Source organism: Molothrus aeneus, chromosome 25, assembly GCF_037042795.1.
Source record: "Molothrus aeneus isolate 106 chromosome 25, BPBGC_Maene_1.0, whole genome shotgun sequence".
Lineage (NCBI taxonomy): Eukaryota > Metazoa > Chordata > Aves > Passeriformes > Icteridae > Molothrus > Molothrus aeneus.
The window spans coordinates 1,497,253-1,511,213 of record NC_089670.1 but is presented as its reverse complement, the minus strand read 5'-3'; the positions used below and the strand labels follow the sequence as shown (position 1 = coordinate 1,511,213).

Here is a 13,961-nt window from a genome sequence, read left to right as displayed (position 1 = left end):
CTAATAGGCCTGCTCCTAATCTTTAATTATTAACCCAGCTGCAACTCTTTAGGGGGTAAGATTACTTTCTATACTACCTTTATTTACTTATTTTCTATAAGATTACTTGCTGTGCTACCTTTATTTACTTATATTCTATAAGATTACTTTCTATACTACCTTTATTTACTTATATCTCCCTACCACTGGCTGTAGCTGAAGCAGTCCTTAGTGAGGAGGTGAGAAGTGAAGAGGTGCCCTGGAGCCATTCACTTCCCTGCCATCTTGGTTTTTTTGAAGAAGTTTTTTAATTGGATGGGTTATTAAGTGGTGAGAGGCACAGTGGGACAGTAGATAGGCTCCTCAGCTTTTAACAGAGCCCTAGGTTGTAATTAAAATAGATATTGCAACCTTTCCCACTGTAATTCCTCCAGGACCTGGTTGGGAGCAGCCCAGCTCTTGGGTGCTGGCAGAAGATAACTTTCTGAGCATTAAACAAAGGAACAATCACCCAAGATCAAGAGAACAAACCAGGGCTGGAATTCTCATGGTCCCTGCATTGAGCATTGATTTTACCCCTCTGTGTAGAGCAGTTAAAGACAAATCCTTCAGCAGGGTGGTGTGAGGCTGTTTCCCATGTGCAACTTGAGAGGGAGAAAGGATTGAAAAGGAAAAATGAAGATATGTGTGTATATAGATTTATATATACTATATTAACTATATAGTATGTTATTGCATACATTTTATTTTTCTTCTATACATTATATGGAAATACATTTTATACATTATATAAACAGTCATTCTCACAGCTGTGACCTGCATAAAACTGTCACAGAAAGCTTTCAAGGGTTAAAAGTTCAAAAGTGATGCTTGGTAACTGATTTTTCCAGCAGCCCTGTGTCTTTCTTCCATCGCAGCTGCTTCTCCCCATTTTACAGCAGGGAAACACCTGAGAGAGAGCCCAGGGGGCTGGGCAGCCTTGGGCAGGGAGAGGATTTGGGGTGAAATCCAGGATTTGGGGTGAAATCCAGGCAGACTGTGCCTGCGGACTGTGGGGGACCTTGGGAAGGGGGAAATGCAGATGGCAGCCCCCAGGACTAAAGGTGATGAAAGTGAATTATCAAAGTGAAAGATAAGATAAGAAACCCCTGTCTGTTGTGCTGCCAGGAGCTTGGACTCTGCCCGTGGAAGAATGGTGGTGCAGAAATATGAAGAAATGATCCAGCTGCTCGACAGGTACAGGGGGCAGAGGAAAGCTTCCCCTCCCCTGAGCCACCTTCCAGAACATTTGGCAGCCCAGGGCTTGGGAATGTCCCTTTGCAAGCCCCAGGGAATTCCCTGCCTGGAGAGGAACAGGGAGCTGGCCCTGGGTACCACAGGTTTGCTGGGATGGCTTCAAGTGAGAATCCTGCAGGGGGGACCAGGGGCATGGATGGGTTTTGAAGATTCCTTCACATTTCTCAGTCCTCAGAGTGGTCTTGGCTTCCACTCAGTTACAGCTGCACCCTCTGGTCTGATAACTGTGCGGTGCAAGTTTCTCTCTTCTGGCAGGTATCAGGAAAAGCTGTATTTGGACTGGTCCCAGTCAGTCTCAGAGAAATCCCAGTACAACCTGGCTCAGCCTCTCATCCGGCGAGAGGCGCAGAGCAAACTGATCAGGGTCAACTTTGATCCCCAGGTAAGAGCTGCTGCCCCTGGGCTCTCCTGCCCCCCAGGACGTGTCCCCAAGCTGTGGGGGACACCTGGGGGGGTTCTCTGTGCTCTGTGGAGCCCCTCCCATGGGAGTAACAAGGCTCTACCATAGATCTGCTCTGCCTAAATATACCAGCACTGAGTTTGAGCAGAGCAAGTTCTGGTTAAAGGCAGTGGCAGAAGTCCCTCAGAGCCAGAGGTGTGGCTGCTGTCAGCAAGTCCACGCCACAGTGGTTGATACTGGTGTGGGGAGTGATGGGACATCATCTACAGACACACATTCATGTTGTGTGTACCTGAAACATGAGCTTCAAAGGGTGTGAAAAACCCAGGGAAGGTTTGTTTTGTGGCTCCAGAAATCCTTGATAGAAAGTGGCACCAGAAGGAGTTGGGTCAGTGGGTTTGAGGCCATGGTGCTATTTTTTAATTAATTTTTTTTATACCAATCATCTCAGCAAACCAAGAGAACTGGAGCCATCTTATCTTTCACTTTGATAATGGCCAATGGCTCTGGCAGAACAGCATTGCTGGGACTTGTGATGGGGCTCAGCCTCCATCTGAGAGGGGAAGCACAGGGATGGGGATGACTGAGAGCACCAGAGGTGATGGTGACTTTTAGAGGCTGATTGGTGCTTAACAGAGCCAGAGATCAATGGGAAACAGGCCAGGAGCTGTCCAGGCCCTTTCCAGCTTGCTGCTTTGGGAATAAACCAGCAGGACCAGCAGAAGGGGTTGGAGGGAATGCCAGGAGCTGGCAGGGCTGTGCTGACCAGCAGGGACATCCTGTGATGGTCAAGAGGGGCTGGAGAGAATGCCAGGAGCTGGCAGGGCTGTGCTGAGCAGCAGAACCTGCTGTGATGCTCAGAAGGGGTTGCAGGGAGTTCCAGGAGCTGGCAGGGCTGTGCTGACCAGCAGGAACCTGCTGTGATGGTCAGAAGGGGTTGCAGGGAGTTCCAGGAGCTGGCAGGGCTGTGCTGACCATCAGGAACATCCTGTGATGCTCAGAAGGGGCTGGCAGGGAGTTCCAGGAGCTGGCAGGGCTGTGCTGACCAGCAGGAACCTGCTGTGATGGTCAGAAGGGGTTGCAGGGAGTTCCAGGAGCTAGCAGGGCTGTGCTGACCATCAGGAACATCCTGTGATGCTCAGAAGGGGCTGGCAGGGAGTTCCAGGAGCTGGGAGGGCTGTGCTGACCAGCAGGAACCCCTGTGATGCTCAGAAGGGGCTGGCAGGGCTGTGCTGAGCAGCAGGAACCCCTGTGATGCTCAGAAGGGGCTGGCAGGGCTGTGCTGACCATCAGGAACCCCTGTGATGCACAGAAGGGGCTGGCAGGGCTGTGCTGACCAACAGAGCCCCTTGTGATGGTCAGAACAGGTTGGAGGGGGTTTCAGGAGCTGTGCTGAGCCCGGCTCTGTCCTTGCCTCCCCAGCTGGTGGCCGTGCTCAGGGAGGTGAGCTACCTGAGGGGCAGCGGGGCAGGAGCCATCCCCCCAGCCGCAGCTGAGCTCCATTCCTGCAAGGAATCCCTCTGGCAGCTGGTGGCCAGCCTGGAGCTGATGGGGAACAGCTACAACAAGGTCCTGAGGTCCGTGCTGGAGGTGGAACATCCTCTGGTGCAGGGCCAGCTGCAGGACATCGACTTGAAGCTGAGGGAGGCAGAAGAAACGCTGACCTGGAGGACAGAGGGTGAGCTGGCTCTGTGTGATCCTGGTTTTCCCAGCTTTTACAGAGATGAGGCAACGGAGAGGTGTTTTAAAAGATTTTATTTCATTATCAGTTTCAATGAATAGTGAGACATAAGGGATGTAAAACTCAACTTCATTCCATCAGAAGCCAACCCATTTCCTGGTTGCCATACCTTAAAGATGTTTTTCAGCCTATTAGCTTTTGCCCCACAATGCTGCTGTTACTTCTAACACCAACCACCTGTATTTTTACCTATATTTAACACCAATCACCTATATTCTAACCTATATTTTTACCTATATTTAACACCAATCACCTATATTCTAACCTATATTTTTTAACCTATTTTTTAACCTATATTTAACACCAGTCACGTATATTTTTACCTATATTTAACACCAATCACCTGTATTCTTACCTGTATTCTTACCTGTATTCTTACCTGTATTTAACACCAATCACCTATATTTTAACCTGAATTTAACACCAATCACCTATACTTTTACCTATATTTTAACCTATATTTAACACTAATCACCTATATTTTAACCTATATTTAACACAAATGACCTATATTTTTGCCTATATTTAACACCAATCCCCTATATTTTTGCCCCACATCATGCTGCAGTGCATTTTCACAGTTCTAATTCTCCAAAATATCTGGTCTTTTTGCAAGGCAACGTTTTGAAACTTGTTGAAAACTTTTTTCCAGTTCAATCTCTCTCTCCACAATGTCATCTCTATTCCATGGCCTTCCTAAGCCAGCACACCTTATCTCAGTGTTTTCACACAGATGTACAAGGCTGTGGGAGCTTTCTGTCAGGTTTTGAGAATTCTTCACAAGCCCATTTCCCACAGCGTGACACTGGGGCTCCTCCTGCTCCCTGGTTCCCAGCAGGACAGGGCTCTCTCTGCTGTATCCAGCACTGGGAGGATGAGGAGCAGCTCCTGGTGTGTTTTTTCCTTCCCACATCCCCTGGGGCTGTGGGCAGGATCCTGCTCCCTCAGGTTTAGCCCAGGCTGTGGGGAGGAGAGGATCTGGTGGTCCCTGCTGAGCCTTGTTGGGGTGGGGTGTGGTGGTGTTTACAGGGGTCTCAGGACGAGAGAAGAGACAAGAATTTTGACTTTGTTTCAGAAGGCTGATTTATTATTTTATTATATATATATATATATATATATATATAAAAATAATATTAATTATATTTATTATATTAATTATATTTACTATATTATACTATACTATATTATATTTGTTATATTTATTATATTATAGTATATTATATTATATCCTAGTATATTATAGTATATTAAAACTATATTACAAGAATAGAAGAAATTATTTCATTAGAAGGTTAGCAAGGAATGGAAAAAGAATGGAAATCGGAATGATAATAAAATTTAGTGACTGACTAGACAGTCTGAGACAGCTGGACTGTGATTGGTTATTAATTAAAAACAACCACATGAGATCAATCACAGATGCACCTGTTGCATTCTACAGCAGCAGATAATCATTGTTTACATTTCGTTTCTGAGGCTTTTCAGCTTCTCAGGAGAAAAAAATCTTGGCAAAGGGATTTTTCAGAAAATATCACAACTACAGTTATGATATTTTCTGAAATACAGGGGAGAGGTAGAGGTGGCTCTGCTGCTCCAGGTGGTGAATCTCTTGCCTTAAGGACGAGTGAGAAACACGTGAGACCACGGGGCAAAGGTCTAAAGGAGAGAACAGCAGAGCTTGTCCCAGCAGCTCTGGCAATGGAGGCTCAACCATCTCGTTTTCCCCAGGTGTCCGGGATCGCATCTCCGGGGTGCTGGGTGATGTCTGTGACCTGGAGCAGAGGGTGCAGAAGGCCAAGGACAACGTTGGGGAGATGCAGAGCATCGTGCGCTCGTGGGGGTCGCCCATGCTGGAGAGGAGGGACGCCAAGAGGGAGGCGGTGCTGAGCCTGGAGGAGTGCCAGGAGCGCCTGGAGCGGCGCCGCAGCCTGGTCAGCCAGGGTGGGCACAGGATCCACTCCCTGCTGAAGGTGAGGGGGCACCTGCAGGGCTGGGCGCCTCCTCAGGGGCTCTGTGTTGTCCCTGTGGCGCTGAAAAGGTCCAGAGTGCATTGTCTGAAATGAACTCCCTGAACCCATCTGAGAACCTGCCCCGGGGTGAATTGGTGCTGCCTGGGAGGGGTGGGGTGAGCTGGATGAGGTGTGGGGCTCCCCGGGCAGGACCAGCAGCAGCTCCAGCCCAGGAAGGGTCTGGCTGAAGCCCTGGCTGCTGGAGAGCCACTAGAGGGGAGTGGTGCATCGGGATTGGGATGCTGCTCCCAGGAAAAGTCCCATCTGAGGTGCTCACCTGGGAACAGAGGCTGGGGCTGACCCTGTGGTTTGAGGCTCTGTCCCTCTGTGCAGCAGGAGGTGATGCTGAGCACCCAGGGAGAAGCTGAGTGACAGGAGAGAAACTCTGTCCCAAACCTTGGTGCTTTCTCAGCAGTTTTGCCACAGCTCAGAGTCCTCTGCAGGCCAGGAGAAAGCCCAAAGCTCTGCCCCTCACCTGCCTGGAGCCAGGTGTTGTGCATGTCAGGGACAGCCCCTGGCCTGGAGGAGATGGGTTATGGGCCAGCCCTCTCCTGAGGGTCATGTCTGGCCTTGGACTCTGAAGAGAACCAGATGGGTTCATCAGGATGGGCCTTGAGACCCCCGGTTCTCCCTGCCCCAGGGGTGCAAAGCAGCCCCAAGTCCCATGGCCTCAAAGAAGAGGGAGGAAAACATGTGGAAGACCTTCTAAGGCTCTTGTGCCCTCCATTTTCACCTTGAAGTGTTCCTGGAGACCACAGAGCCCTCGACAGGAGCAAATTGTGGCCATGCCCCAGTAGGAAGATCCACCTCCCTGAGGCTGACACTGCTGTGCTGCCCTTGGCTGTGGGGCAGTGGTGCCTTCACAAAGCATCAACTTCAGCATCAGCACCTCCTTACCCACGCTTAGTGAGCCCTGTATTACAGGCAAGGAGGAGTTTTGGGCACACTCAGCTCTGCTGTGTGTGAAGGAATCTTTGTCTTCCAGGAAAACCAGAGCCTCCTACGTGCAGAGCCAGCCTCTGATGCCTGGAAGGTGTATTTGGATTATGTGGATGAGATAGTCCTGGGTGGACTCTTCACTGCCATTGAGTGCTCCCTGAAATACCTCCTGGAGAACACAGGTGACACCTGGCTCCTGTCCCCTGGCTGCAGGGGCTGCTCAGCCTCTCCAAGGGGACATCTCTGGCTGTGCTCCCCTCATTCTCAGTGCTTGTTCTCTTTTTCCTGGCCTCTCCAAGGGGACATCTCTGGCTGTGCTCCCCTCATTCTCAGTGGCTGTTCTCTTTTTCCTGGCTTTCCTCTGGCACTGGAGCCTCCAGGAAGGGAGGGTGACTCCAGCTCTGGTCACTGCTCAGGGGGAGGGATGGAGGTGACTGCACTGTCTGCAAGGGTTAATGGAGAGAGACACCTGAGGCTTCTCCCACACCTGTGCTTGGACATCAGTCACCTCCCACCCTCCCATGCCCAAAGCAACACGGTAGCACCATCTTTCCTCTGTGGGGAGGCTCAAGAGCCACTTCTGCTCCTGAAAGGCACCAAACAAAGCCCTCAGTTCCTGAGCATTAGTCCTGGGCAGAGGTGAGCTGGGCTCAGGAGTCCCCAGCCCAGCCCTCCTTGCTCTGCTGAGAGCAGCTTGTGTGCAGCTGAAGCACATCTCCAGGAACGCTTCCCTTCTGGATGTGAGGCACAATGAGCTGGAGAATTGCAGGCAATTCTTCACCATCTTGTTAAAAACTTGCCTAGGTTGTCACATTTGCATCTGGCTTCAGTTTCTGGTTGCTATTTGGGGTTTTTTTGCATGCCTTTCACCACTAAATTAAAGAGACACTTGGTTCCTGTTGTTTTTCTCCTCTGCAAGCACTTCCATGCTGGCATTGTTCAGCTCTCACACTCCCTCTGCATTACCTGAAGAGCCTTTCCTCCTCAGGGTGTTTTCTGCTCCTTACATCACTTGTGTCTCACCTGTTCCCCACTGGTTTTTGTGGTTAGCACAGCACAGCTGGTTTGCCAACACCTCCATGGGTTGTGCAGGCCCCAGTGAATGTGTGTGTGCTCCTGCTGTCCCTGCAGGCCGTGTGGCACCTTGTAATAGGACCTCAGTGCCTCGAGATTCCTTGAAAAAGACCCTGACATCTCTGTTCTTCCCTACCAGATCCCAAGGCAGGGCTCGCTCCCCTCTTTGAGGTGCAGCTGGATTTGGTGATCCCAGATTTGGTGTTTCGCCCTCCCTTGGACCCTGGCACCAGGGATGGCTTCTGTGACATGGTGGAAAGTCTTCTCCAGGGCATCTTCCACATCTCCTCGCTGGTGCCCCGGCTGGCTGCACACCGTGGCTTCTGCCACTACCAGGTCTGTGCTCCGGGGCTCCCCTGGGCTGGGGGAAGTGAGGAGGTGCCACGTGCTCCCACCTCACTGTGCTCTCCTCTCCCGTCCCTCTCCACTCTCTCCTTTCTCTTCTCTGCCTTCTCCCCTCTTCTCTCTTCCCTTTCTCTCATCTCTCCTTTCTCTCCTCTTTCCCCTCTCTCTTCTCCCATTTTCTTCTTTCTCCTTTCCTTCTTCTCTTTCTCCTTTCCCTCCTTCTTTTCTCCTTCTCTCTCCTTTCCCTCCTTCTTTTCTCCTTTCCCTCTTCTTCTTTTCTCCTTTCCTTCTTCTTCTTTTCTCCCTTTCCTTCTTCTTCTTCTCTCCTTTCCCACCTTCACTCTCCTTCCCCTTTCCCTCTCTCCTTCCCCTTTCCCTCTCTCCTTCCCCTTTCCCTCTCTCCTTCCCCTTTCCCTCTCTCCTTCCCCTTTCCCTCTCTCCTTCCCCTTTCCCTCTCTCCTTCCCCTTTCCCTCTCTCCTTCCCCTTTCCCTCTCTCCTTCCCCTTTCCCTCTCTCCTTCCCCTTTCCCTCTCTCCTTCCCCTTTCCCTCTCTCCTTCCCCTTTCCCTCTCTCCTTCCCCTTTCCCTCTCTCCTTCCCCTTCCTCCTCTCTCCACTCTCCCTTCTCCTCCATTCCCCCTCTCCCCTTCTCCCTGTGCCCACCAGGCTTCCCTGGAGGCCATGCCCTCGCTGTGCTCATGCCGCCAGGAGCTGCTGGCCCGGGCTCAGGCAGCGGCCACCGCGTGCCGCGAGCACCGCGCGGGGCTGGAGCGGCGCTTCTGTCACCTCCTGGCCCAGGACAGCAGGGAGCTGGGCCACCACCTCCTGGCCCAGGACAGCAGGGAGCTGGGCCACCACCTCCTGGCCCAGGACAGCAGGGAGCTGGGCCACCACCTCCTGCCCCAGGACAGCAGGGAGCTGGGCCACCACCTCCGCGTGCCCATGCCCATAGACATCGATGCCCACGGCATCCCCGAGGCACCAGCCACGCTGCAGCAGTTCAGAGAGCAGCTGGGCTCCTATGAGCAGCTCTATGAGGAGGTGGCTCGAATGCAGCCCCTCTGCACCTTCCAGGGCTGGCTGAGGCTGGATGTGCGGCCCTTCAAGGCAGCCTTGCTCAATGAGATTAAAAGGTGGAGCTTGGTGTTCAAGCAGCACCTCCTGGACCATGTCACGCACAGGTGAGGGTTGGTTCTGCCTCTGATCGTGGAATTTCTCTTGTCTGGGCTGGGCTGTGTCATTTCCCACTCATGGCCAAAGGATAGAGAATCATGGAATACCTTTTCCTTCTTCTTCTCTTTCTCCTTTCCCCTGGGTTGGAAGGGATCCACAAGGACCACCCAGTGCAGCTCCTGGCCCTGCACAAGCACCCAAACAATCCCACCCTGGGCATCCCTGGGAGCATTGTCCTAATGCTCCTGGAGCTCTGGCAGCCTCAGAGCTGTGATGACCTCCAGAGCTAATACAGGAGCAAGAGAAAGGCCTGTGCTGCACAGCAGGTCCATCCCAGTGCTGAGTCTTCCATGCCCTGGTCTCTGCTTGTGTGTGAGCTGGGAGCAGTGGCAATCCTTGGTGCCCTGACATCCCTGGGACCTGATGTAGGGTGTTGGACAGTGTGTGTTTGCCCAAGGTGTGTGTTTTGCTCCTCCTGAGCCAAATAATCCCATCTCTGCCAGGGCTCTGGCCTTGCTTGACTGGATTTGATGGTGGCCATCAGTGAATCTGCATTAATGGTGTGAGGTTTCTAACAGCCCATGATTCAGGTGGCCTGGCATGAGCAGTCATGGGGAGGTGTCATGGGGCAGTTTGGGCTCCAACTTTTGCATTACCACGTGTTCCTTGCTCTGAAGAGCTGCTCTGATCTGTGCAGCACCGTGCCCTGGGTGATTTATTGGTCACAACTGAAGGTTGTCCTAGGTTGTGGGTGCTCCCAGGGGAGTGCTCCCAGGCATCTGAAGAGGAGGCTGCTGCGTGGGATGGTGATGTGATCTCTGGTGTGCTTTTCAGCACCATAAATCTGTCTGATAATTTCTTTGCACAGAGGTTTAGTGTGGCAGAGAATGAGCATTTAGGAGCTGTTATTGAGAGTCCCTGAGTCAGCAGTTTAGTCTTTATTAGGTGAAGTATTTAAGGATACTTTTAGTCCCAGCAGCATCCATTTAAGCAGGCACTTAAGAAGTGTTTTGAGAGCCAGGAGCCCAGTGCTCCTCTGCTGAAAGTGCCCAGTTGCTGGTGAGGTTAAGAACAGGATAAGCAGGTGAGGAAACGTGCCCCAAACTCTCCTGTCTGTGATGGTTTATGGCTCAAGAGCTTTGAGAGACAGGGATCTTAATTTTAAAGACCTGGAGGGATTTTTTTTCCTCCCACAAATGTACAGTTGCTTTTCTAAACTGCTGTGAATTTGCATCACCTGCAGGAGGGAGCTGCCCTGTGAAGAGAGGGAGTGCATGAAGGACAATCCCTGTTGGTTACAGCTTTGAAACGTGTCAGGTTCACCTGGGGAGCTTGGATTCCTGTAGTGGAAGAGGTGGGGTGAAAACCGTCACAGGATCCCAGAGTGGTTTGGGCTGGAAGGGATCTTAGAGCCCACCCAGTGCCACCCCAGCCATGGCAGGGACACCTTCCACTGTCCCAGGTGCTCCCAGCCCTGTCCAGCCTGGCCTTGGACATTTCCAGGGATCCAGGGGCAGCCACAGCTGCTCTGGGCACCCCATGCTGGTGTCCCCCAACCCTCCCAGTAAAAACTGGGGCAGTAAAATCTGTGCTCTGACAGCCCCCCTGAGATCCCTGTCTCTGTTCCAACTTGAGAAGTCCCAACTTGTCTTTTTGCTCCTTGGAGGAACCTGTACAACATTCAGGGACCTTTAAGCAGGAATTCCAGTTCTGAGGCTGGAATGTTAACTCCAGAGGAGCTGGGAGAATAATAATTCCAGAGGAGCTGCCCCCACCCTGTGCTTCCTCCCCTGCTTTGTGCTCTGCAGCTTGGCTGACCTGGACGAGTTCATCCAAACTGCCGAGAAAGGTCTGAGCAGAAAGGTGGAGAGAGGTGACTACGGTGGCTTGGTGGAGGTCATGGGTCACCTGCTGGCTGTGAAGGAACGTCACAGTGCCACTGATGCCATGTTTGAGCCCCTGAAGGAGACCATTGAGCTGCTGAGGACCTATGAGCAGCAGCTGCCTGAGGAAGTCCACCAGCAGCTGGAGGTGGGTGAGGGTTTGTGGTGGGCACAGCCCAGGAGCAGAAGGCAAAGGGGGCAGGAGTGGAGGAGCATCCCAGGCATATTCAAGGCTCCCTGTCATTAGAGGGCCTCATTGGGCAGCATTTTGCTATTGCAGGATGTGCCTTAGTAGCTCTAAATGTTGAGATTTTTTTCTTTTAAAGCAGAGATTAAGCCTTTTGTTATGTGTGAAAAACATGGAATTGCCTGCTCTAACTCCCAGTGATTGCTCTTGAAAAAAAATTAATCCATTTTCAGATCCATCTGTTAATTAGGTGGAATTATAATTATTTTTAAATAAGCTGGTTCTTGGCAGCTATGGAGATGGGGAGGATAATGTTGGCAGAGGAGCTGCCTTCCCACAGGACTTCAGTTCTCCTCTGGGTCGAGACCACCAGATCTGCTTTACCCAGAGGACATCCCTGCGAGCAGGTTGTGAAAATATTTTGGCATCTTTCCACATCTGGCTCTCATGAGTCAGTTCTTTGGGAATTCCTTTCTTTTCTGCAAAGGGGACCATGGGAAGGTTGTAAGAGATGGTGAGTGTTGGGGGACAGAGACAAGCCCTGCCAGCTGTGTCTTCATCCACCATAAAACCCAGTCCTGTGGGGAGCCCAGCCCCACTAAACCCCCCTGCCTGGGAGCTGCTGGGGTGTTCCTGCTTGTGCAAATACCTTCAAATACCTGATTTACTTTGCTGAGAGAAGAAATGAGGGTGTGGAACAGGAGCAGCCATCCAGATGCAGGAGACAGCCAAAGAATTGTTCTTTCTGGCGAGTGACAGCAATGTTTTTGCGTGAATGATTCAGTCCCTCCTGTATGGAGTGGGAAAAGCAGAAGTTCCTCCAGGCTCCTCTCCCTCCCTGGAGATGGATGGGCTGGAGCTGCTGCTGGGGAGGAAGAGAAGGAGGCAGCTCTGTGTGTGGTCATTGATTTCTGCTGAGGCTGTGGTGAAAAATGCCAGGAGGAGACCCCTCAGGAGGGGCTGGCCCTGCCCTGGCCATCTCTGCTGCCTCAGAGCTGCCTGCAGCTCCTTCCCTTCTTTCCATTCTGGGTCTCCATTAATCTCCTCAAGAGTGTGAGCTGGGATGGAGAGAAACCCAGAATCTTTCCAGTGGCCTTGCACAGCTCATGGAGAGGAGGGGACCCGGGGACAGCAGAGCCCTTGGCAGTCATGGAATTGTTAATGTTGGAAAAGACTTTAGGGATGATAAAATCTCACCATCCACCCAGCACCACAACTGTGATCACCACTAAAGCACGTCCCCAGGTGCCACATCCACAGGGTTTTGAACACTTCCAGGGATGGTGACTCCACCCCTGCCCTGGGCAGCCTCTTCTGATGCTTTACAACCCTTCCTATGAACTTTTTTCTTCATATCCAATCTAAACCCCCTGAGGCATGACTTGGGCCATCCCAACCACCCTCCCTTGCAGTTTTAGCCACGGGATCTGTGGCTTTTCCCATTCCATGGTTTTCCATGAGCAGATCCCACCCTGCAGAGCCCCTCCTGCCTCCCAGCAGTTTGGCAGCAGCTCTCTGGCCTCAGAGCAAACACAAATCTTCCCAGGCATTTTCCCTGGGGAAAGCTGTGAGAAGCTGTGAGAAAGCTCAGAAAAAGAATTAAAACAAATCTTATCTCCACTTGCTGCACCTGTTGCTAGGCAAATGTGGAATGTGTTATGGAGATTTGTTTACCAAAGGGTGGTGGTGTATTGTATTTGTTGAGATTTTTGTGGGAGGGAGGAATGATGCATTTGATTTTATGTTTTTAGAGGGTTAATTTTTTTATGATGCTATATTATATTAAAGAATACTATACTAAACTATATTAAAGAATAAGAAAGGACACTTAGAAAATGCTAAAAAGATAATGAAAATTCTTAACTCTTTCTAGAGTCCCAACACAGCTTGGCCCTGATTGGTCAGTGAGTGAAAACAACTCACAGCAGAATCCAATGAAACAATTATTTGTGAGTAAACAATCTCTAAACACATTCTAGACGAGCACAACACAAGAGAAACATATAAGATAATAATTGTTTTCCTTTTTTATGAAGCTTCTCAGTTTCCCAGGAGAAAAGTCCTGAGCAAAGAGATTTTTCAGAAAATGTGAATACCACAGTGGTGTTTCCTCTCTTGACCAATGAGGTCAAAGCTCTATCAAGCAGGCTAGAAGGGGTTATGGGTTTCTTAAAAATAGAGTAAGAATATAACAGAAGAATAAAGCAATGGTTCAGTGTCACTGATATATTTTATGAAAAATTCTTTTGCCAGGATTTCTTCTCCTAGGAAGCTGGGAAGCTTCAGCTTCTCATTGTTTTACTCCTCTGGAATGTGATTTGGAGAATTGTTTATCCAGCATGTGAAGTGTTTTTAATTAATGGCCAATCCCAGTCCAGCTGTGTTGGACTCTCTGAGTCTGCCATGAGATTTTATTATGCATTCTTTTCTAACCTTCTGATGTCTCCTTTCTCTTTCTTTAGTATAGTTTTAGTATAGCATTTATAACGTATAGCATAACGTAGTATAGTATAATATAATATAATATGATATGATATAACATAGTATGATACGATATAACAACATAACATAACACAACACATAACATAACATAGAACATAGATTATATTATATTAATTATATTATACAATACAATATTATATTATACAATATAATATAAAATATAATATAACATATTATAACAGTATAATATAACATAGTATAACATATAATATAGTATAGTATAATATAATATAACAGTATAACATAGTATAATATAGTGTAGGATATAATACAGTATAACATAACATAACCATCAGCCTTCTAAAACATAGAGTCAAGATTCTCATCTCTTCCCTCATCCTGAGGACCCTCAAACACTACCCCAGTTCAGCTTTCTGCACCATGGGGTCAGTGCTAATCACACAGTGCTAATTACACCTTCTGCACCATGGGGTC

At 49.8% G+C, this 13,961-nt stretch overlaps 1 protein-coding gene across 1 annotated transcript in view; it reads left to right on the top strand.

Moving 5' to 3' along the window:
* Window positions 1-13,961, top strand: part of LOC136566398 (dynein axonemal heavy chain 9-like) — a 53,682-nt gene that overhangs the window by 15,560 nt on the left and 24,161 nt on the right. Inside the window, exons 12-19 of the mRNA XM_066565523.1 lie at window positions 1,150-1,215; window positions 1,531-1,657; window positions 3,098-3,353; window positions 5,145-5,386; window positions 6,411-6,546; window positions 7,578-7,774; window positions 8,448-8,962; window positions 10,763-10,985. Of these exons, the coding sequence (XP_066421620.1) occupies window positions 1,150-1,215; window positions 1,531-1,657; window positions 3,098-3,353; window positions 5,145-5,386; window positions 6,411-6,546; window positions 7,578-7,774; window positions 8,448-8,962; window positions 10,763-10,985 (1,762 nt within the window). The remainder of the gene's footprint in view (window positions 1-1,149; window positions 1,216-1,530; window positions 1,658-3,097; window positions 3,354-5,144; window positions 5,387-6,410; window positions 6,547-7,577; window positions 7,775-8,447; window positions 8,963-10,762; window positions 10,986-13,961) is intronic.